This window comes from Rhea americana, unplaced genomic scaffold, assembly GCF_003343005.1.
Source record: "Rhea americana isolate MKP2758 unplaced genomic scaffold, rheAme1 scaffold_30, whole genome shotgun sequence".
In the NCBI taxonomy this organism is placed as follows: domain Eukaryota; kingdom Metazoa; phylum Chordata; class Aves; order Rheiformes; family Rheidae; genus Rhea; species Rhea americana.
Window position 1 is genome coordinate 823,535 of NW_028186424.1, and position 22,196 is coordinate 845,730.

General features: G+C 40.2%; 1 protein-coding gene across 1 annotated transcript in view; it reads left to right on the forward strand.

Moving 5' to 3' along the window:
* SLC2A9 (solute carrier family 2 member 9) overlaps positions 1 to 22,196 on the forward strand; it is a 133,953-nt gene that overhangs the window by 35,995 nt on the left and 75,762 nt on the right. The window contains exons 3-6 of the mRNA XM_085309681.1: positions 3,118 to 3,216; positions 11,583 to 11,743; positions 18,039 to 18,163; positions 19,546 to 19,691. Of these exons, the coding sequence (XP_085165807.1) occupies positions 3,118 to 3,216; positions 11,583 to 11,743; positions 18,039 to 18,163; positions 19,546 to 19,691 (531 nt within the window). The remainder of the gene's footprint in view (positions 1 to 3,117; positions 3,217 to 11,582; positions 11,744 to 18,038; positions 18,164 to 19,545; positions 19,692 to 22,196) is intronic.

A 22,196-nucleotide genomic window follows, 5' to 3' on the forward strand; every position in this document is an offset into this window, starting at 1 on the left:
GCCGGGCGGGCGCTGGCAGAGCTAAAAATAAAAGCAGAAGTGCCGGGGCGCCGGGCGAAGCGGAGGACGCGCGGAGGACAGCTCGTGCGGGCGGTGCCCGCGCAGGCGGTGCCCGCGGGCGGCAGAAAGGCTCCGCTCCCGCACGTGCGTCCGCCGGAGATGGGAGCGGTAGGCGGGTGTCCCCCCACCCGCCGAGAACAAGGAGAGGACAAAATGCTTTAGCATTTCTTCCTGAGATCACCTGTATCAGCAATGAAGTCCTCAGGGCAAGGGCAAGGCCAGGAAGAGAAGATCTGGAGGTTTCCTTTCCTCTCCTGCAGCCCCGAAGAGCAAAGCGTGGTGTAAACATGTCCACCTGCCAGGAGCGGCCTGCGCTTCCGCGGTGTTTAATTTGGCTTGGTTGGGTGCTTGGTGCTTTCCTAAAACTGGATCGCATTAGGAGTGCTGGGTAAGGTACTCCAAAATCAAGGTTGGAAAGTTTTAGCAATATCTATTTAAGAATACTAAAGCTTTCTTATGTACCTGTGCAATATTTACCACTTACAATTTTGCTTAATTTGAATCGGAGAAGGGTGCTATAACCAACTAATCAAAATGCAGTATTCTAAAATGTGTTTTAAAAGCTGAAATGCAAATTGTCATGTATTAAAAAAAGAAAGAGAGACAGAATTTAAGGCTCCTGCTAACTAACATGAATGTTATGTTGCATGCTGACTGAAAAGAGGGGAACACAGAGTGCTGTGCCCTGAAAGCTGTAATAATGTGTAATAATGTGGACTTTCACAAGTAAGCTGTTGTCAGGTATCCAGAGATCTTTGCACTGAATCGACTTACAAGTTTCCTGAGAGAGTAATTATTGCTGTGGTCACGGTCACAGTCACACCTACCTGCCTTTGCACTGACAGCAGGAACGCATGAGCAAACTACTGGCACTAAAGTAAGGGAACACCTATAAGGGAGGTCTGGTTATCTTCTTTTTTTTCCCCAGTCGCAGTAAAACTGTTTGTTTTTCTTTTTTTTAAGTGTTGCTATAGAGTTAATATTTTTCTGAACAGAAGCTTGAGGGATTTTTCCTTGAGTTCTTGCTTCACTGTGCTTTCGTCTCTTATCTGGTGTTGCTGAAACTTGAGCAAATATTAAAATAGTGTGTGAGGAGACAGGTCATGGAAAAAGTTGAAGCTTGTGTTCCAAGTACTGTAAAACTTTTAAACAAGAGAGTCTGAGGTTTTGTGGTGCTTTCTGTATGGTAGACTGTACACTTGAAAAATTCCCAGGATTAAAGCAGGCTCTAAAACCAGCCATATGCAGCACTTGAAAGTAAAGTGGGTGCAGGATGTTCTAATTTGGTAGCACTTTTGTGATTTTGCATTGCATTGTCTTCCACTTAACCCTATGTGCATGCCGTGTGCCAGTGCTGAAAGATTTAAGTGTTCACTGGAGTTTTCAATAAAAAAGAGATGTGCTCCAAATCTTTTTTTCTAAGGGTGCCAGCACTGGGGGAGCAACTCCTTTAGAGATATTGCATCAAGACTACTGCGTAGCACGTGYGAACTTGCTCTCAGCATTTGTGAACCCTTTGGGAGCAGTCTAGGAGACCTCCAGGTGTGGAAGAGTCCACAGTCATTAGTGTCATTCAGTGTCATTAGTTCAGAGTAGCAGTRAATCCTGTAAGCGACACGTTCTGACAGTCCTGACACGCTCACATCTCGTGGCWTCTCCACGAAGCAGTGAGCTCGCAGCGGCCGGGGGCCCGCACAAGCTCTGGCACGTGCTGGGAGTGCTCCATCTCCCTGCCAGCTCCACGCTGTGGCCGGTGGAGCTTGTTCCAAGGCATSATCACTGCTGTTATCCTGTGTGCCAACTACACCACCCTTGCTTGTGCCTCAAATCTCCATTTTCCCAAGCAAGTGTATGGCTTGTCGTGTGCAGCTGACAAAATGTTATATTGATTCATTAGCCTGCTGGGTCTGCTCTAAATGATATAGCTGAAGCTGAGTTCATTTAAGCAGGTCTTTCTCTTTTGAAAAGGTTCGGCAAGACATCAGATGAGAAACAAAATGATAGCGAATTGCGCCTGAAACTCTAGATTCTTGGTGGACTCCTTCCCCCCCCCCCCCATTTTCTTTAAATCAAAGCACATTAAAAAGCCACCTATTGTAACATATCCAGAAGTCAGCAAAGGTGAATTGTCTTCCAAAATCCACAAAAGAGCATCAATGGCCAACCAGCCGCCAAAACACTAATTCCTCCCAGGAATTCTGTAGAGTGTCAGGTGGAAAATGTGCTGGTGGCTTCCTCTAATCCCGTAGGAGAACTGGGTTGCAGGAAGTATTCCTGGAGACAACAGAAAGGATCCTGAAATCCAAAACCTTTCAAATCAGCTGACTAAACTTCCAGTATCTAAGCAATCCTACCCTCTTTTCKACAACACCAATAAATTCATAGCAAAGCTGAAAACAGAACCAGGGATAGAGGGAGGAGAGCTGAAAAGGACTGTTCAAGGCCTACTACTGTGTCAGTGGGGAGGAAAGGGCACGTGGTATCTTAACCAGACTGTTTGTGTGGTGGCAAATTCCTGTTAGAGACTTATAGTTGGGTTTCAAAACCTAGTTTATAGGTATCATTTTATTTTATTTTATTTTATTTTATTTCTTGGTCACAAACGTTTAATTTCAATGATTCTATAAGAATCTAATAAGAATTGGAGAACACACAATCTTTCAGGCTTTCTCCTAAGTAAACTCTATCTAAAGACCTATTGCATCAAATACAGGTCACTGCTTGTTTCATTTTATTGATTGTATGTTGCCAAATAGTTGCAAAGTGTATGCTTTTGTAACGTTTTACTTTCTGGTGTGGGATGCTTGCAGCAGAAATCTGTGAAGTCAAAAGAAGTTTGAAAGTTTTCTGATGCCTCTGTAAATACTAACAGAGATTCTGTCACTTCGAATTTTCTTTTCCTTGAGTTGTAGAAACCAYGAGTGTTTCAGCCAGTGTCTTTTAGCAAGGGAATCTGTGTGCAGGAGCTATACAAGTTAGTGCAAGGAGTCGGTAAAAGCTGCGGTATGCTATTTTAGAGTGTGCTAACAATTGTTGCGTCTTTTCAATGTTTTTCAGGATTGGTCTGGCAGTCTTATTGTCGCCTCTTTAGCTGGTGCTTTTGGGTCGTCCTTTCTATACGGTTACAACCTCTCTGTAGTGAACGCTCCTGCTGTGGTAAGTGACTGAAACAACGRGAATTTAATATCAATAGAGGACGTCCGCGCCCAAATAGTTCACGTTGTTCAGCTTTTATAATCCGCTTAATATGGTAGAAGAGGTTAAATAAACTATTGTAACTTTTGTTTGCCAGAAAGGTTCTTTCTGCTCCTTCTGAGGTTTTCAGATAGATCCAGTATCTGACAGGAGATTAAATGCTGCTTTTGAGCTCAGTGTGTGCACATGGTTTCTTTTTTGTTCTCCTCAAGCCAAGACTAACACTACATCWTCTTATATACCTTTTGTGTGTGATAAGATGTTTTAAATATCTATCTGACTGCTGAATATGCAGCAGCTATGCACATATTCAGCAACTTTTGTTCACACTGCTCTGTTCCAGAGAGTTGCACAACGTTTCATTCTCACGCTACAGAGACTATAAATAATGTCTCTGGCTTCCTCTTAAACAGTGAGCCTCCCCTCCTGCATTACATGGTGATGCCTTGTTTGGTTCCGCATGTTCTTCTGTTGCCCGTCTGTTGGCTGCAACATGTGGAGCGTATCTGAGGGACAGAGTGCTACAAGATCAGTCAGCATTATTTGGATTTGATTAAAATACCAGTTATTGCAAATAAAAAGCTGAATATTTTGTAATTACATTGGCCATCCGGAGAGCCTCATAATTCAATCAAGTGTAGCATTAAGCAATTCAATGGAACTGCAAGCAATGCTTAAAAAAATCATRCATTTTGACACCTAACTGTTGAAATTCTAAAGAGGAATCTAAAAAGACCCTTTCCAAAGAAAGACTCTTTCTTTTTGCCTCCTTTTATTGAAACCTGTTATTAAAACGTATGACTAGATTTTCACCTGAGCACCTTGGCCATATCAGAAACGGACACAATATTCACGCAAATAATGAAAGAAGATTTTTTTTCAACTTATTTCATATGTTGTAGTGGGTAAACAATGAAAGACTGGTGAGGAGACAGGAGCATGTTGACTGATCAATTATTCCAGCTGCCAAAACACTTGGTGTGCAGAACCCATAAGGAATGGCAGGTTGTGACTCTTAGACTTGCGCCACATAGGCGTCACTGTGGACTTGTGTCCTCCCAAAGAATTACTGCCTTCCTTGTTATCTGTATACCTAAAGAATTATCGCTTCCCATGTTATCTGTAGTGCATGCGTAGTAGCCCATATTGTAACCTATTAATGTAACCTTAACCCTTCCACCCCCAAAACCTCACCGTGGGCCGATGCTCTGTGGTGCCTGGAACAGCCTGGTTGCTTCCCCACAAGGTTCCTGGGGTTATCCTTGTGTTTCAGAGATTTGAAGGTACTAAACACCTAACTGCTTTGTTCCAGAGCGGTGTCTTCTACCTCTGCGTGTTCTAAGTATCAGTTACTGCTGTTAATATACGTGTACTGCATTTGATAAATTGACAGCTAAGAGGATTATGAACAGACTCACCCTGTAGGAAGTTACAGTTGCGTACTTGGTAGCTTCTGGGAATTTTCTTGAAGTTCTCAGTACCTGTTGTAATGATAAAATAAAACACGGCAGACAGATTGGATGTTTATTGTAGTATGACAGTTTRTATGAATCACTTCACCCTGCAGTTATCAGGAGGTAAATGTGGCTTAGAAGGAAGTGAGCTTCTGGGAGCAATGGCATTGATGGTCCTGGTGATAYGTGTCCTTCCTCCACAATATCAGTACTGTCAGTATAGCAGAGAGAGTGATCTGACTCTTAAATTTTGTTTTTAATAGACTGTCTTGGTAATCAGGACTCTCCTGCCATTTTCTGCAGAARTAAAGGAAAGAAAGGATGACAGGAAATGTTGTTTGGCAACATGCAGGTGGTTAGATGTGAATCACACAATAGAGTGGCAATAAAAGGGCAGGTGGGGAGGTCAGAGGTGAAGCCATGTCACAATTAATGCTGATTTCTGAGCATCCTGGAAATTTTGGCATTGCCCATTTTTGCTTGATGTCTTTTTTGAACTGAATCTGGTCACCATATTGATGGCTTTGGTCATACCGTTGACAGGTACACATGAAGTCTKCCCTGTTCTAGTGAGTTGTTGCAGTGGTTTTGAGAACTTCATGTCTTCCTTATTCGTGTTARTGCCCCATACATTAGCTGGGGCTAAGGAGTAGTCTTAATGATAGATGATACTGATACTGGGGATGTATATGGTTGTGCTGGTTCAAGAGTAGAAAGTCAGGTGGTCTCTGGTCCCCTCTTTCAACCCCAGGATTAATCTATGCCATCTATTTGCTTAGCACAGGCCGTTTGCCTGTCTGTGTCCCCTGAGCTGCAGTGACCAGGTTAAGAGAAGATCTGGACTCTGTCCATATCCATGGTGAGGAGAGGGGAGCTGTACCGACTTTATGCTTTCTGCAGCACAAGCAAACTCACCTTTGCTCCATCTTTATTTCCCCTATGTGTGGGCTGTGTGTCATCGGTTTGCTGTAAGATGACCCTTTGGGAATACTAAGGTGATGTGATTGAAAAAAAATCATAAGAGGGCTGATTTTAGCTGTAGATATACTTTTATAAAGGTGCTATCTGTATTGGGAATGCAGTATTTCCCTAAAAGTAGTAAGCTGAGTGAGTTAGAAACTTGGCAGGGCAAATAACTTGAACTAACTTGTTCCGGTCACCTGTGACATAGAGCCTGCATTAGTAGTACCGAGTATCTCYGTGTAGGATGCTGGGTGTCTTCTGAACCTGGTTACTTCAGCACAATTCCTGTCAATGTCTTGAATCATTCAGCCTTAGAGAAGGCCCTGTACAGGGCTATGAGAGGTATTTAAAAAGGGCTTGATAATGACTGTTGACTAAAACATGGGCTGTTCCCTGGATACTGGAAGTGAACACATCAGCATTATCACTGAGCTGGGTGGGGGAAGTTCGTTTAAGACTGGAGCTGAAGGACAGCATTTGTAAATTCCTGTGGGCATTTCCTTTTCGTGCTCAGTGTTCTGCCAGCTCGTCAAATGGGAGGGAAAGTCCCGTGCAGTTCTCAGCGCTAACCCTTAGCGCAAGTCATCTCGTCAGGTATGAGCGTCAGTCAAACGTCTTCGTTGTTGCTAGGAGAAATAAACTGCAAGAGATCTGCGCAGAGCTTCCTTGGCTCTGCCGACCAGCGCAGGGTTGGAGAAAGGGGTCAGTTCCCACTCTGTCCCTTGTCTGTCCCTTATCTTCCTGGGAGAAAGAGCAGTGGCCCATCACAGGAGCACACCGWGCTTGATCGTATGAGAAATCCAGAATTAACAGATTCCATTGGCTTTTTGGTTTTATASGCTGTAGGTCTATAAAACTGCTGAGTGTGAAGTGTGCCAAGTGTGAAGCATTATGAGAATTTATTAAACACATATAGGAACATTTGGTAATATAAAGACAAATGTTTTGAGTGAATATAAGTTTTCTTTTTCTGAGCTGCATTTTTAGAATTCATTATACGGGCCATTTCTCAGCAAGGTCTGTGGAACAACAATACAACGATGTGCTTTGTTCTTTGTACGGGACGAGAAATCCCTGCTACTTATTGCCACACGGTTGCTGCTTTCTTCCTGCATGAGTTTGCATTTCTGCATTCCTTAAAGACTAGCTTCTGGGAAAGTGCAGAGATGTATAGCTAACTGAGGCAGTTCGATAACCATCGCTGTGTGTGAGTAGACCTCAGAACTCAAGGTCAGGCTCAAGGTCTTCCCCCCCCCCCCCCCCCAAAGACTAGTTCTTCTGTCCCTTGATGCAAGTTACTTACAGTTGGAGTGCAAGGAAAGCTCCCTTGTGCTTCCATCCCTTGCACTGCTMCCTTAATGAACTGAGGCAGCAGTATATGAGCTATTGATACCAATCAGCTACTATTCCTTCTAGGTTTTGATTAGAGGATAAGATTTTTGAAAAGATATTTTTGGTTTTTAACATTATTCAGACAACTGTTTGAAATCCCAAAGGACTTCATAGAATTCAGTAGACTTCTGTCATTGTGTTGGATTTATTTTGTATTTTTCATTTTTATTTTCAAGTGCAACTCCTCAAAACCTTTATGTGTTAATAGGTTACCATTTGCTGGTGATGGGAATCCAGACAAAGGTGATGTACTGCTGCGTATCAGGATGTTTAACTGTTATTCTGGAGTGTTCTAGTTTGTACTTTCTTTTCTTGAATACTTTCAGTTATTTTATGTCTCTTTGTGAACAAAGCTATATTGAGAGCTACTTTACAAGAAAATTAGTTATAGCATGAAGGGAAAACAATTTTCATACTATTTTGGATCATTAGCATTACCAAGAAATGCTAATAATGTTCTAAAAATGTCTTAACTTAGTATWCATTACTATCAGAAATGATCTTCAAATAAGCAAGTTGTCTGAATCTAAATTTAATCTGAGTATTGATATGAAAGAGAAAGAGGATGTATTACTAGATTTAGTGGCAGATTCATTTGGAACTTTACTGTGGAATTCTTTTAAATAGACCAAACATCAAGTTGATTATTTTTTTCTCTAAAAATGTGCTTCACAGAACTTTCTGGCTGGTTCTGGTTTTCAARTTGTTGTAAAAAATAAACACAAACAAACCCCCTCTTTTTTGGCCTATGTTAACAATTAAGAAGAAAAGCTTATTTCTTAGCTAAAGAACACAAATTTTTTGACTAATGTAAAATACTAGACTTATTCCAATCTCTTCCCTACCCTGTTTCACTCTATGTATGGTTTTGTCATTGCTCCCACCTTTTCATGTTTTTTCTGTCTGTTTGTACAGAAGCATATAAAATAGTATTGGAGAAATAAGATATCCCTGTCTTCCCTTTAATTCAGGACACGATACCAGTAATTTGATAGACAGAAGGCAGTATACAGGATGTTCTACCTTCACCTTTCTTGCATACTTTGCACGTGGAGAAACAATAAAATCCTCAAATTAAAAATTCTACATGTACAAGGCTGGAATATTTAAGGTTTGAAATTCCTGGCCTAAATAGGGAAAGTATGGTGGTAGGGTTTATACTGCTGACTGCTGTCCCAGGATAATTTAGTAATGATGACATGATGGAGGAAATCTGAGAAGACACTAGGGAATGGTGCCAGGATTACACTTTTAGATACTGGAGAGCTTGTCTGGGAGCAGAGATGTAAAATGATTCAGGACGTTGCACAAGGCTGCAATAGTGACCACGAGGCACTTACAGCTCTGTAAGAAGCAGTGAGCCTCCCAAATGGTATCATACCTTTACCTTGTTTCTAAAGGGGATCTGCATAGAAACGAAGCTTGACTAAAAGGAAACTAAATAGGCAATGTCTTTGCAGATGGTATAGACACTATGTGAAAATGTCATATTGGTGATATGACACCTTTAAATTTTAGACAGATGAAGAAACTCTGGCATGATTAAATCTCAGAGTAAGGGAAGTTGTTAAAGACATCCTTTAAAAATTGTGGTTGTGTCTCATGAGGAAAGTAGAAAAAGAATGTAAACTCTGACAAATTAAAACTAATGCTTTTGATTTCAAACAGAAGACTTGAAGATGTAGGGCCAATAGATCATGCTAAAAAAGAGTGTTCAGAAAATAAAGATGGAGCAAGAAAAGTGTATTAATGTTTTGGATTGGAAAAGCTTGGGGAAGTTCACATACTGAAACCCTTCTTTATGTGAGATACATTAGAGACACCATCAGAAATATCAGAAGGGATATGGAATAAAATTGTTGATAATTCTAGAACAAATTACCAAATTATCTTAGTATTTATTCAAAAGTGATAAAATAACCCAAGATACAAGCYGTGCATCACAGCTCCTTTTAAATAGCCTCAGTCACAGAGGAATAGAAATGGAGAATGTGACTTAAATTTTTTTTAAGGCAAAATTTTGGAAGATACAAGCCAATAATTAGATATTTGTACCTGGAAAACTAATAAAAGCTACAGTAGAAGAGTGAGAAGTTGAGAAAGAGTCAATATGACTTTTGTGACAGAGAATTGTTATGCTTCAGGAATGCATTGAAGTTTTCCAAAGATTCATGAGGCGCTTGGACTGTCTAGAGGTATTCTGGAAGGGCCCTTATTGAGGACTCTTAAGGAAATGAAGCTGCCATGGGAGAAAAGTRTAAGTCTTGGGATAGCTGAAGAATTAGAGGATGGGAAATGCCAAGTCTCAAATTTGCATTTCTTAAGGGRGGCAGCTTGTTTTGTAGAATGTCTTGTATCTGGATCATAGGYGTCTGATTTCATGTTTAATACACCTTTAATTACTGAAAAAGAAGCTGCTTGCATTGTTTAGCAGCCTGAACTTCATTTAAAACACTGCTTATGTAAATTTGAAGGGRATAAGCTATAACTTATCTATAGAAGTGAATTTCAACAGTGTGTCAAAGCCAGCTCCTTTGGACTGATACTGTTTCCCCCCCCCATCAGTATCAAACCAAGAGCTGTCAGCTCTTGCCTTCCTCTTCTAACAGTTATTTTTAAGTCTGCAAATTCTTTAAGGCTCAAATGTTTTCTTTTATGGCTTGGCTTAGCAGGGCCTTGATTTTGTATGGCAACCAGATGCTGCGGTATCATAAATATGACATAGGTATAGACACCACACCACCTCTCTTCTTCCCTCAGTCCATGAAATCCAGTTGTTTTCAATTCACTCCATATTTAAACTAAAGAATTTGCTATAAAAGTACTCACTTTTAAAAATCTCATCCCTTTGAATAATCTAGACTTGTAAAAGTCACTTATTTTCAAACAGAYTTGAGAACTGGACTGAAATATAAGACTGACATATAAAATACAAGTAATTTAAATGTATGTTGTTTTGTGGTGAACATTATGTAGGCTTTCACTGAAAATATTCCTACTTCTGTAACTTTTAAAGCAGCTTTAAAAATTTTCAGTCAAATTCCATAGGTTACATATGAATCGGAGTGAAACACCAARGTGGTAGAAATGACAGAAGATAAATTGTTTCAGTGTTGGAGTGAAATTCCTGGTCTCATTTTATAGCTTTTGTTTTAATGCAATTTTCATGCACTGGAACAGACACATTTCTTCTTGGTGCGAAGACAGAAAGTGCATTTCATTTATTGCGTTATGTTGGGATTTGGTGTTTGTCGTGTAAGGCAGAAGTTTTAAGTTATTTTCCTGGATGCTTATAAATACTCTACCTATTCCTTTAATGAATCCAACATCTGTTTTATTATTGGTATATATCCACCAGTTGCTGCAGTTCTGGGATTGGAATATGACTTGGGGTGATGTCCTACCACTGAAGGTGGGCTCTGCTGCCTTCTGCCCGTTGGGCAGCCCCAGGAGGGTGGTCTTGGCAGGCCCTTTGACATGAGGAATGAGCCTGGAGTGGGGATGCTCAGCTTGCTACTTCACTTCCCAAAACTGCCTCCTACGCATAGAGCTGCTGCCTAGGAAGTCTTAATTTCTGTGTCTTTGAACAAGTATTCAAAGAAACGCTTAGTGGAAGAGTGCTCATTTTCTGTGGTAGCTCATTAACTGGAATATTTTCTGTGCATGTGTATTTGCACAGATTTGTTAAAGCAGCAGAAGAGCAGTGAGGCAAAGTAAGGGTCAGTAGATAGGGGAGATAACTGAAGGATGTTACTTGTGTTGCAGAAAGCGCATGTACAAATATGTGGGGATAGTCTTCATTTTAAACTCCCCCTAGACGTGTTAACATATGGCTTTTGGTGCTCTATCCTGTAAGACAGGTCCAACTCATCCCCTCTTGAGAGTCATGTTGCCCTCTGGCAGGTACTGGTGACAGCTCCCCTCTTCTTTACTTCTGGGCCACCAATTTCTGCCTGGTCACCAATTTGTAAGACATTTTTGCCTCTGCCTGCTGCATGGCGAATTCTAGCTTTCTTAGGTTGCCCTCGGAAGTGTTAGTCTAGGATGCTTCACTTGCCTTGGGTTAAGTATATGTATGTGGCTGGTCGGCAGAGCGTGGCTGAGGTGCGATGACTTATCGAGTGTCATGTGCCTCGACACACATGCCCATCATGTGCCTTAACCTGTGTTCAGACTGAAATGTTTGTATGTGTATACGCTGTTAATGTTGTGGTGAAAACCTAAATTGTATTGCTAGTGCTCTATAGGAGCCTCGCCTCTATAAACCTCTTCTGTATTTGTGTCTACCTGTGGGTTTTTTCCACCCTGTTTTTGGCTGGTTGGTGGTTAAAATTATGTGTGCTTTGACAGGTTTGGGTCATCTGTATTACAGTTGCATCTAGAGGTGAGACTCTGCCTTTTGTAATGGGAGAAAGGGTGATTTCTGCAAGCAAACCRCTATGTCTTGTGTTTTTTTTCTATCAATTGTGTTCTTAAAGAGTGATTTTTTCTTTACAAGTGTTATGTATTCATTTTCAGTATATCAAGAGGTTTTACAATGAAACTTGGCAAAGAAGATATGGCTTCTCAGTGGAGGAAGGCACGCTGACACTCCTCTGGTCCATAACTGTCTCTATTTTTGCCATTGGTGGCCTTGTGGGTGCCATTATTGTCACCCCAATYGTGAAGTTCTTCGGACGGTAAGTGTGTCGGAAAACCACTTTCTAAAGCCATTCTTTGCTTGGTCTCTCTAAAGAGATTTTATGTTATTTTATTAAACAAGAAAACCCACAAAACTGTGAAGAGCTCTACTATAATGCAAATTTAAACATTTTGAGATTGTAAAAATTCATTTCTGAGAGTTCTAAACTTCCAAGAGTAAAATTAGTACTTCTGACCTCCATATGCATCATCTGAGTTTGCAGCGGCCATTTCCTCTGAATTGGCAGTGGGTTGGGATAACAAGGAAGTTCAATAGTCAAGAGTGCAGAAGGAAAATACCATGAAATAAAAAAGATTTCATAAAGGATTGGCAGATTTTTTTGTTCCATGAGTCTGCTGAGTTTCTCACCCTACACAGATAAAGCTATCAACATGTCTCGTTTGCTTCTCAACAGCATTTGTTGTCTTTTGGTAATAAAAAATGTGGATTTTCTCTTTTTTTTTCCTTGTGTCAACTTCAACTATAGTTYGAAGAAGCAGACTAGAGTAAAATTCTTGTTTCTTGCTTCCACATTCTTAGTGTAATTCTCCTTCCCTGCTCAATGACATGTTTGACTAATGGTAAATCTCAATYGTAGAAAAACTTAGTATTTTAGGAATGTCTGGGTCAGTGTGCATTTGCATTTCCCTGCCAGGTAGCAGCTAGATATTTTCCATCAAATTTTTGTTCTGTACAATTTTCCAAAGAGAATTTGGTAAGCAGTTTGTAATTTCCCTATGCTTAGTATGGACTTATAAATAAATAAAKAAATGCATGTTCTTAGCTGCCCATTGTGCATTTCATTCTATTTAATTGTAAGTTCCTTAGTAGGTGATAATTTCTGTTCAATTAAATCACTGAGCAAGGTCATCGCAGAGGCTCATATATATATAGGCATCCACCTCCACTGTTCTTAATTGTATTCTACATTTTGACTTTCTCCATCACTTTACATTGTGCTCTCCTAAGTCTAATTGTCCAATCCTTGTTTAGATTTTTTTTCCTTCATTGTCCCCAAATTTTCTCCAACTTGTCCACATMCCGTTTTTCACCCCAAATAGTGTGGTTCCAGGTTCTTCCATTTCATGCTTACAAATCCTTATTCACTGCTCTGTAAACCTGTGATCCACTCTTCATTAATTTATTTTGTCCCATCAATTCASCACTTGATTTTCAATTCTTAAATATTTTTCATAGTCACTTTTTTTTCAGTCTTGCAGCTTCTTGTGCCAAATCACCAATTTGGCTTTTACACACTTCTTGAATATATGAACCTACCTCTGAGTTGTACAGATTAATTCCTGGAAGTGTCACTGAAGGGGCTGTGCTTCATACAAAGTGAAGTGGAATATGAGTTCATAGAAGATTCAAATCTTTGGTGAAGAGTGGAATGGCTTTGTGCACAAGGTTGTTAAAGCAGTGCCTGATATCAGTTGTATGAATACCACCGATGGGTGCAGGTCATATTTCCAAGGTAGGGTTTAAAAGCTTGGTGGCTTGTCCCTGTTTATTATGTTTATCGCTGAGAAATCATGAAAATAGCACTCTCAGATACAGTGTAAAGGTGTTCGATTAGAGGTTGGAAGGAATTGCACTTCTTGCAGATAGACACGGGGGAAAGGCTGCTCACCAAAGTGTGATTCTCGAGTTTGCTGTGTGTTTAGCACACCTAGTCTGGTCTAGGAAAGCAGACTGACACAGCAGTACAGTAACTGAAGGGCACATTAAGTGTTGACAGAACAGTAAAATACTTTCACTGTGAAATTGTTCAAGTGTTGGTTGAAGAGTTGCAGTGCATCRCTCCACTTAGGCTGACGTGGAGTGATGAATGAAAGGGGATCGAAAGCGTTAGTCGGAAATAATGTATGACTTTGAAAAGAGTCTTATTGCTCTTACTGCTGAAAGACCAATAACGCAATTTTCAAAAATGATTTGCATTACCAAATTCTTAGGTCCTATTTATTTCCAAAGAGGTTCAGGGTAATATTTTCAGAGAGAACCTTTATTCACCTAAGTAGAAGTCCCGTTTTCAAATGTGACTTTGGCACTTGATAATTTAAATTTGCTTCTGCTGCTGAAGAGCAGCTGCTGTTGCAGATCATAAACACTGAGCGCTGCACGCTGAGGACTGCCGAGGCCACTGCTAGGGAGGAGCTTGCAAATGAGGGATAAGGCCTTTCATCTAGCCCAATAAGCCATTTTGAATCTGAAGAGATTAAAGGAATTCATCTGGATTATTTTAGTAATGCCAGCACTTCTTTTTTTCTGAAGCGATCTACTGTACTTGAAATAGTGATCAGTATTCATCTTGCTATTGACTTTGACAGCTAGTTATTTAACCCCCGAGTTTCCTTACTACATTTGTTGTATAAGGTATCATACTTGCTCCCTAAGATGAGCTTCTAGATTCTTTCTTATTACTAAGTTTTGAGGCAACAATGCATTTTTGAGGGAACTGTAATTCTACCATTTTACTAGTTTGGAATATTAGACAAATAAGCAGATTATTAATTCCAATCTCTAAGTAAAATCAATGCAGCTGTGGAGGGCAGGTACCTGGTAGGACCATGTTCTGGGCTCTGTGGAACTTACTGGTACTATGAGAGCAGGTGATGATTTTTGAAATAATGAGAGATTAACTGTCTGTGATCTTTGCAAAAAGCCAAGGGCAATTCTAGGGGAGGGATTCTCAATGTCCAAAATACCTTAAAAAAGAAAGAAAGAAAGAAAGAAAGAAATCCCTAAGGTCCCTAAAATTTAAATCTATTTGTGTCTAGCTGATGGGTGAATTCTGTATTGACTGAGATGCTAACAGAAATTGTGATTTTTACTGAGCAAATGGCTCTTCTCTTAAGACTGCCTTAAGACTTGGGTATCAAATTGGAAATTGCATTCCTGCAGCTGGGACAGATACCTAGCCACAAGAGAGAGACAGTTTTTGGTACTAGATTGCAAAACTTACCCTTTGGGTTAGGATGTAACTGCTTGTGACAAGTCCTCTGCGTTMAAACAATCAGAAGTTTTTGGAAGCAATTTCCTGTTGGAATGAATGCGTACGCTTCATCCCCAAAGCTTTATTTCTTCTGGCTGGAGACAATGCTGAATTATTGGAGTAGAAGGAAAACGCTTCACATTTAAATGGATGTTAATCTAGTGCTTTTAGTGCAAATGCTGCAGCAGACGTGGCTGCCCACAAACCATTTGATTAATATACACATGATGTAAAAAAGAAAGCAGTGATTATCTTTCTTTTTAGTCTACTTGGCACATCYCAGGGCTGTTTTCACATAGCGCAGTATGTGGGAGGCTGGGCGGCCGCCTGTGCCCGGGCTCCCACTCCTAGCTCTGGCGCCGTTTTGCAGGTTAGCTTTGGGTCGAGTCCTCTTCGCTCCCCAGTCCTCTGTTCACCCGGTTCCCCGTAAAGATACTGATACACTCTGTAACCTTCAGCAAGACTGAAATGTGCTATGTGAGAGCTAGGCAGAGCATTTATAGTTTAATATGTCTCATGTGCCTTCTGGACTATCGGTCCATCGGTTTGTGATTTGGGATGTTAAGGAGATGATTAAGTTGTCCGACACGTCAGTGCGTCTGTACTGATGTACTGTGCATGTGGTGAGCACCGTTATCCAACACGATTCGTCTGGCGTCTCCCAAGGGCAAGTGTCTGCTGCCACGGCCTGGGAAGCGTGGTGKCTTTATATCACTTACAGCRGAGTTACACAAGCAGCAGCTTGCGRGTTTTTTTGTTTTGTTTGTTTTTCATGGGTCATATTTTTTGAGTAATGCAATTTTGAGTCTATATGACCAGGAAAGCATGGCGCTTTATCACTGTAGCGATTTTGCATGTAGCRTGGCCTGGTTGGAACTAAACTGGGGCCATGCGTAGAGTTTGGGGAGCTTTATTTTATTATATTTTTTTCTGTTCTTTGTTGCATGGAACAGGTGGTCCTTGGGCAACTTCATCTGTAGAAACATGCATTTGGTAGGGTTTGTTTTTAATGAAAAAGTAAGAATGTAAAAACTTCAGATGAATCTGTAACACTTGTTTGACCTGGATGAAACTTTTTTCTGTTTTTTGGCATTAATTATCTCCCTTCAGCCTTTTCAAATCATATCCATCTGAAAAATCTCTTTTTAATGGGTAAAATCAGCACACTTGATAGTTGAATTATATAGGCATATGTTTTAAATGGGCCAGATCTYTTCTATTTGATCTTCTATTTTTGATGTTTGATCTTCCATTTATTAATGAAAAAAACCATCACTGACAAGCAGGAAAATTAAATACAAACATTAAAATATTTCCTGTTAAAAATATGTTGATCTGTTGTAAGAAATTGGACAACTTTTTTCAATAGGTGGGAAATTTCCATTTGGTACTATGTGCTGAACTTGAGAAGAGTGTGGACTCCTGTTACCTCCTTTTGGTAGAGAAAAAAGTGAAGAGGGAGCCTTTCTGGTCAAACCTATCCTCTCACATGGAAATTGCAATACTAACAGATTGCAATCCACCAAGGATACTAACAGATGTAAAAACGCTTGTATATTTTAACAAAAATGGATATTCTCAGCCTGTGTCAATTACCATCAAASTTAGTGGATTCCTTGCAATTTGTATCGTCACTGAGGTTTGTCCAGATCGTAAACTAAAATTTGTTTTCAAATCAGTTGTTTCCTTCATTTACTGTTGTGCAAGGGATCRGAGGCTTCGCTATAGAATTGTACCTTGAAAACCAAAACTAGACCATGCTCAATTATGTGGCTGCAACATCTGGTAGAGACAAAACTCCGTTGTTTTATCATATATAGTTAAATGAAGTGACTCATAGATGGAAAAMGTAGGGTAAGACCCTTCTCTTGCCCCATAATTGTGAAAGTTACAGTGTTTTGTCATCCATCAGACCCTAGGCGGTGCAGAGCAGGGCTGTGGCCATGGCTGTGCTGTGGGGAGACCTCCACSAGCAAGTCCTTAGCTGGGCTCTGGCCCCGCCCAGGAGCCATCAGAAACTTTCAGTCACTCGCAAGGTTGAGCTTGATGATAACAAATTCTCCAGCTGTTTCCCTGCAGGCTGTAATTTAGCAGAAAGCCACTTAAATCCGTATTTGTGGAGAGATAGCAGGATGTGTACTTAGATGGCAGTGAGTCTTTGAGCTCTGGGCAGATTTGCTACTTAATCTCTCAATAGAGAGTAATTGCAGCAGAGCTTTGGATCTTAGGTCTTAAACCAGTTTGCTTCCATGTGTTCAAAAAAATCTCATCTTGTATATCACRGTGAAATGCTTGAGTGTCAAAGACCTGTGAAATCCGGCATAAAATTTCTTTTATGAAGTATTTCTTTCTGCAGAAGTTATCATACTTGTGATTCACTGTTGAAATAATGAATCCCTCAAACCTGAGYGAAAATGACTTCTGCAAGATGAAAACTGTAAGAAATAAAGCAGGYGATATGGAATGGATGAGAAACTGAGATGTTTAGAAAAAACTTAAAATGTATTTTCATGTTGGTTGTCTTYGCAATGGATTCTTTTTACTTCAGTGCAGTAATTTTACATAAAGAWCAATTCTGGAAGATTTTTTTCACCCTTTATTTGACTATTTTTGAATGAAATAATTTAGAATTTGRAAAAAACAGATAAGATGTATAAAAAAAATTTTTGATTAACTCAACAGTTTTTGGAAAGAGGCTCATTTTTGTCACTCCTGTGATTCCCAAGTGCTTTTTCTAACTCTACAAGTAGTAATTTTCATCAATGTATATATTTAATACGACAGGRTTTAAGGATAAATTATAATAGCTTAAATATATCAATGTTCGAAAGATCTCCAAATGGCAGAAACTATGTATGTAGCATTATGTATGTAGCATGCCTATAATTATGTCAGTTTATTGCTACTTAGAGTATATTGTTTCCTACATATGCACATCTACCCAAGGATGTATGTTTGTGTATGTGTATAAAGTCTCCGGTATGGCTCTTGCATTTTTAGGACGTATAGGATGGTGGATTGCCATGCCTTTGAAGTACATATCTTTTGGTTATGATGTTGGGTTTTTTTAAAGAGGTGGTATGGATTTGCTCCCTGTGTTTGATATAGGTTTGGAACAATGTGGATATTGGATACAGTGTTGTACTCTGGAACTCCATCCAACAGGTAGCAGGCAGTGTTTGTTAGGCGGTACTTGGTTTTATTTATGAATATTTCAGAATCATAGCTAGTGTTCTTTGAATATGATTAGGGTTTAATTGTCATGATTTTGGCATCCATGTAAAATATCTTCTGCTTTCAGGAAATGTACGTTGCTGCTCAATAACGTATTTGCAGTTGTGGCCGCACTGTTGATGTCCCTCTCTTCATTAGCGGGGTCGTTTGAAATGCTTATACTGGGCCGCATTATAATGGGTGTCGATGCAGGTAAGCTTTTCTCCTGCTGTACCTATGTGTAATGTTTATGCTGTGCACAATCTTCCTCCTCTCCTCCAGTGAGGTCTTTCCGTATATTACAGAGGCAAGTCAAGGACTACCCACACTGATTTCAGGGGGAMAAAGCTGCAGAACAAGGATGAGAGGATCTGATTTTCACTGAAGACACCCAAATGGATACTAGCCACAACAGTTTATCCTGTTTGTTCCTTCTCTTGCCTCCTCCCACCCCTGAAATACATCTGCCTTCATGCCGTGGAAATCTTTGTGTGGAGTGTGTGGTCTACTGATTAAAACTGCTTGCTGTTTTGCACTTAGGAGTTTTGGGATCCCAAGCTAATACCAGTAGGATTAAGTTGAAGATATGGAACACTGAAGTTCCCTTCTAGCAACGTTGTCTTCTCAGTGTTGACATCARTTGTGGAATTGTTACTGCACTCAAATATTCCTGCATCAAGCAGGGTACTCTAATATTCTCAGTAATTCCATGATCACTGAATGGTGATAAATATTTACCTAATGTGGTGCAGACTTCTAGGTGAATTAAGATGGTGTTAGCCTCTCAGTATAATTCTGTGAATGTGAAAAATGAAACATGCTTTGACTTCTGCCTCATGAAGCCCAGCTTGTGCAAGCTCTGACTCTCATTGGTAAGCACAAGCTGCAGTTGCTTGAAGGCAGTTGTCTCTCCCAAGCAAAGTGCAGCCTGTGGGTAATTTTGGTGCTTGCTGCAAACTTTTGTCTCAAATTACCACCAGGCTGCTGAACATTTGGATCTTTGTAGGTACTGTCAATGTGCTAACTGGAGTCGTGCATTTTTTTCTTCTGGTTTTGAACAACATTCTCCCCGTTATTTTATGCCTGCTTTTACAAGTTCATCACATCTGTAAGTCTGTATTGAGATGAATATCCGCTAATACTCTATACAGTAAAAATGTTTCCTTTGATACTATCTGCTGTGTGTGCTTGGCCAACTGCTAAGTGTTGGGTTTTTTTGTTTGTTTTATTTTTTTTAACCTGTACTCATGTTAACTTAGTTTTGCTTACTTTGACATGAACAAATTTAAAATGTAAAATCCAGTTTCATGGTGATTCTCATCTCTAGTAACCTTTGTGGCTTCTCTTCMAATAGCAGCCCACACACATCTCTGTAGATACGTAATASAGATARTCAATCTAATGGTTATTAAATGGCRCAAGAGTAATTAGGCATGCAGAGAAAATAATTCTTATTATCTGTGGATAGATTTAGTTCTGTTCTTTGCAGGTTTTTATACCACRTTTGTGAGCAGATTACTACTTGGACTCCTCTCAATAGACATAATGAAAAGGCAGTTAGACTCAATTTATTTTCTTTTTTCTTTCTGTCACAGGCATTTCTCTAAGTGCTCTTCCCATGTATTTGAGTGAAATATCTCCCAAGGAAATCCGTGGTTCATTGGGTCAGGTCACAGCAATCTTCATCTGTATTGGTGTCTTCACTGGGCAAGTGTTGGGGTTGCCAGAAATATTCGGGAAAGTAAGTATTTAAGAGAGACTTTCTGCTGTGAAAGAACACAAGCATGTGTTTTGACTGAGTTCTTTACAAAAATGGAAAACGGAACCATTGTGTTTTCTTTAGAAGCACTTTGAAAAATGCTTTCTTCTATGCCTTTAAAAAGTGTGTGCGCAACTGAGTTTGGTAGATGTGGCAAGTAATTTTAACAGCTTGAGTGGCTTCTATGTGCRTATGTGTGTTTTCTCACTCTGCCCCCATTTCTTGATGTACTTTTCTTTTGTGATTTGCACTGCATTCCTGTTTCTTTAGGTACCACAAAAGCACTTAGAGTTTTTGCATAATTCGTTTAAAATTCTTTGAAGTGAGATAGAGCTGTTAAAGGCTTAGCATTTTTACAAGAACCTGAATGCAAGGACTTGCCCAATGATTATGGTGCTTCTTGTAATACAGTCRCTGCCGTAGACCAGCAGGTGAAAGAACAGGCCACTATGCCCCTCTATGGAAAGAGGAAAACCCGTTGTGATGAATGAGGTTATTTTCCTATCCTAGGCTGAGATTAACTCGGTGGCCACTGGATGTCAYCGTTACTCTGAATAAATGAAGCTGAGGTTTGCTCAGGCTGGCACTTGGAAATGATTTTCCTCTGGAGATGAACCTTTGAAATGTGCAAGCACCCCCTGTTCAGTGAAACCTGAAACCCCCTTCCGACAGCTGGCCCGGTGGGAAAGAGCTCGAAAGTGAGAGTAGCTTGTCCTCCCGCGTCCTGCGCGGTCAGCTGCCTTGGAAAGGGTGACTCCAGCCGCCCTGGCACTTTTATTTTTGCCTGGGCAACTCTCCTGTCCTTGTCCTCCCTTACCAGCTTCGGCTCTCCTGAAGGCAAACGGTTTGATTCAGCTAACGCTTTTGGTAAAGCGCAGATACCCCACTCGCCCTGCCCCTTGCTCGATTAAAACGGGTGTAGCTGTCTTTCATTGCGGATTTAAGCGGTGTGCAGATATCCCTTGCCTGCTTTGGAAGCTCGTCTGTCCTAGACGGGGGTGTTAAATGTCAAGAGGCCAATGCAACTGCTTAGAGTATGAATCAGTGCTTATGTAGTACACTTTGATTGACTGGTCGGTTTTTAAGCATACCTCACCTTTAATGGTGTATGTGTTTTGTGAAAAATCTCATTGCCTGTTAAATATGGATGAGAGATACTTATTCCTTAGTTCYAGCTCACTCTTTGAGTTTAAATTGCTCTTTTATTTGCATTCTCCCTTTCATCCCTCTCCRTTTTCATCACTCCTCCGTTATGGAGGTTGTGATGCTGTTCCCCCAAACTGCTTTTATATACAACTAATTAATATCAGACTATTAAAAATAACTATCAGTTTACATAAAAGGAAGTCTACTTTATCTGTAGAATTATTCTTTTTCAATTTGTGAGAGCAATTCCAGCATGCAGAAGTGGCAAAGTTTTGACTGGTGTAAATTACCATATTTCCAGCAAAGTTAATGTAGCCCTCTTGATTTTTCCAGCTGGGTTCCTGGGTATACTTTCYTTTTCATACATTAACAGCATTTAGCACTGAGTGGGAGTTTGCACAAGGAGCAGACATCCCTGCCGGGGGAACTGCTGCAGAGAGTTTGTGTGATGGATTCGCTTCTGCTGATGCTGGGAAGTGTTCAACATGATGGTCTCTCCTTTTTGAGTTGTTCAGCTCTTGCAAACTTCCCTTCTTCCTCCCTCCTGCCCYGGCCTCACAAGCATCTTGCACAAATTTCTGTCACATTGATCTAGTTCAGAAGTACGTTCAAGGCATTTGCAGACTATTTTCTAGATGTCAGCTTTGTCTGCATGACGCAGAGTCAATGTTGTGGATGGACGGTCAGATTTCAGTTGGTGACTGTTATTGCACTGCGTAAATGCAGACCAGATAATCTTTGAACTAATGCAGAAAACCGTCATAGCGCTGCAGTGAAAACAGGGTAGGAAAGGAAGTGCTCCCCTGCGCCACRGAGCCCAGAGCCCTGCTGTCCTCACTACRTTGTAATCTCCGTTGCAGACAGATTATCAAGGTTTGTCTTTAAAGATCATTGGGTGTTTCCTATCTCTTTACACTTCCTAAGTTTTTTACAGAAGGTGCAAGTGGTAGAAAATCTTCTCATTTTCATTCAGAATCTTTTTTTCTTGGATAATTCTTTTGATTTCTACTCATTATTCTTTAGATCAAATGCTATTTTCCCCTTCATTTATTTGCCTCTCCCTTATTTTTTTCGAGCTATTTAAGTGTGATGGCCCTGCCTGTGATCTTCATGTTTCAGGGCAGATTTTGTCTCCTCTTATGTCCTCAATCCTCAAKCTCCTTCTCATCCTAGATGTATCAATTCTGGTTTTAAGTTTGAATCCAAGAGACTAAAGTTTTACAGATAACCCAAATGAAATGTCACTTTTTTATAGAGTAATATATAATATTTCCTTATTTCTGTCCTGGGAATATTTTGGAGGAAGTGGGAATACTTTTGTCTTTTTTCCTATGTCATACC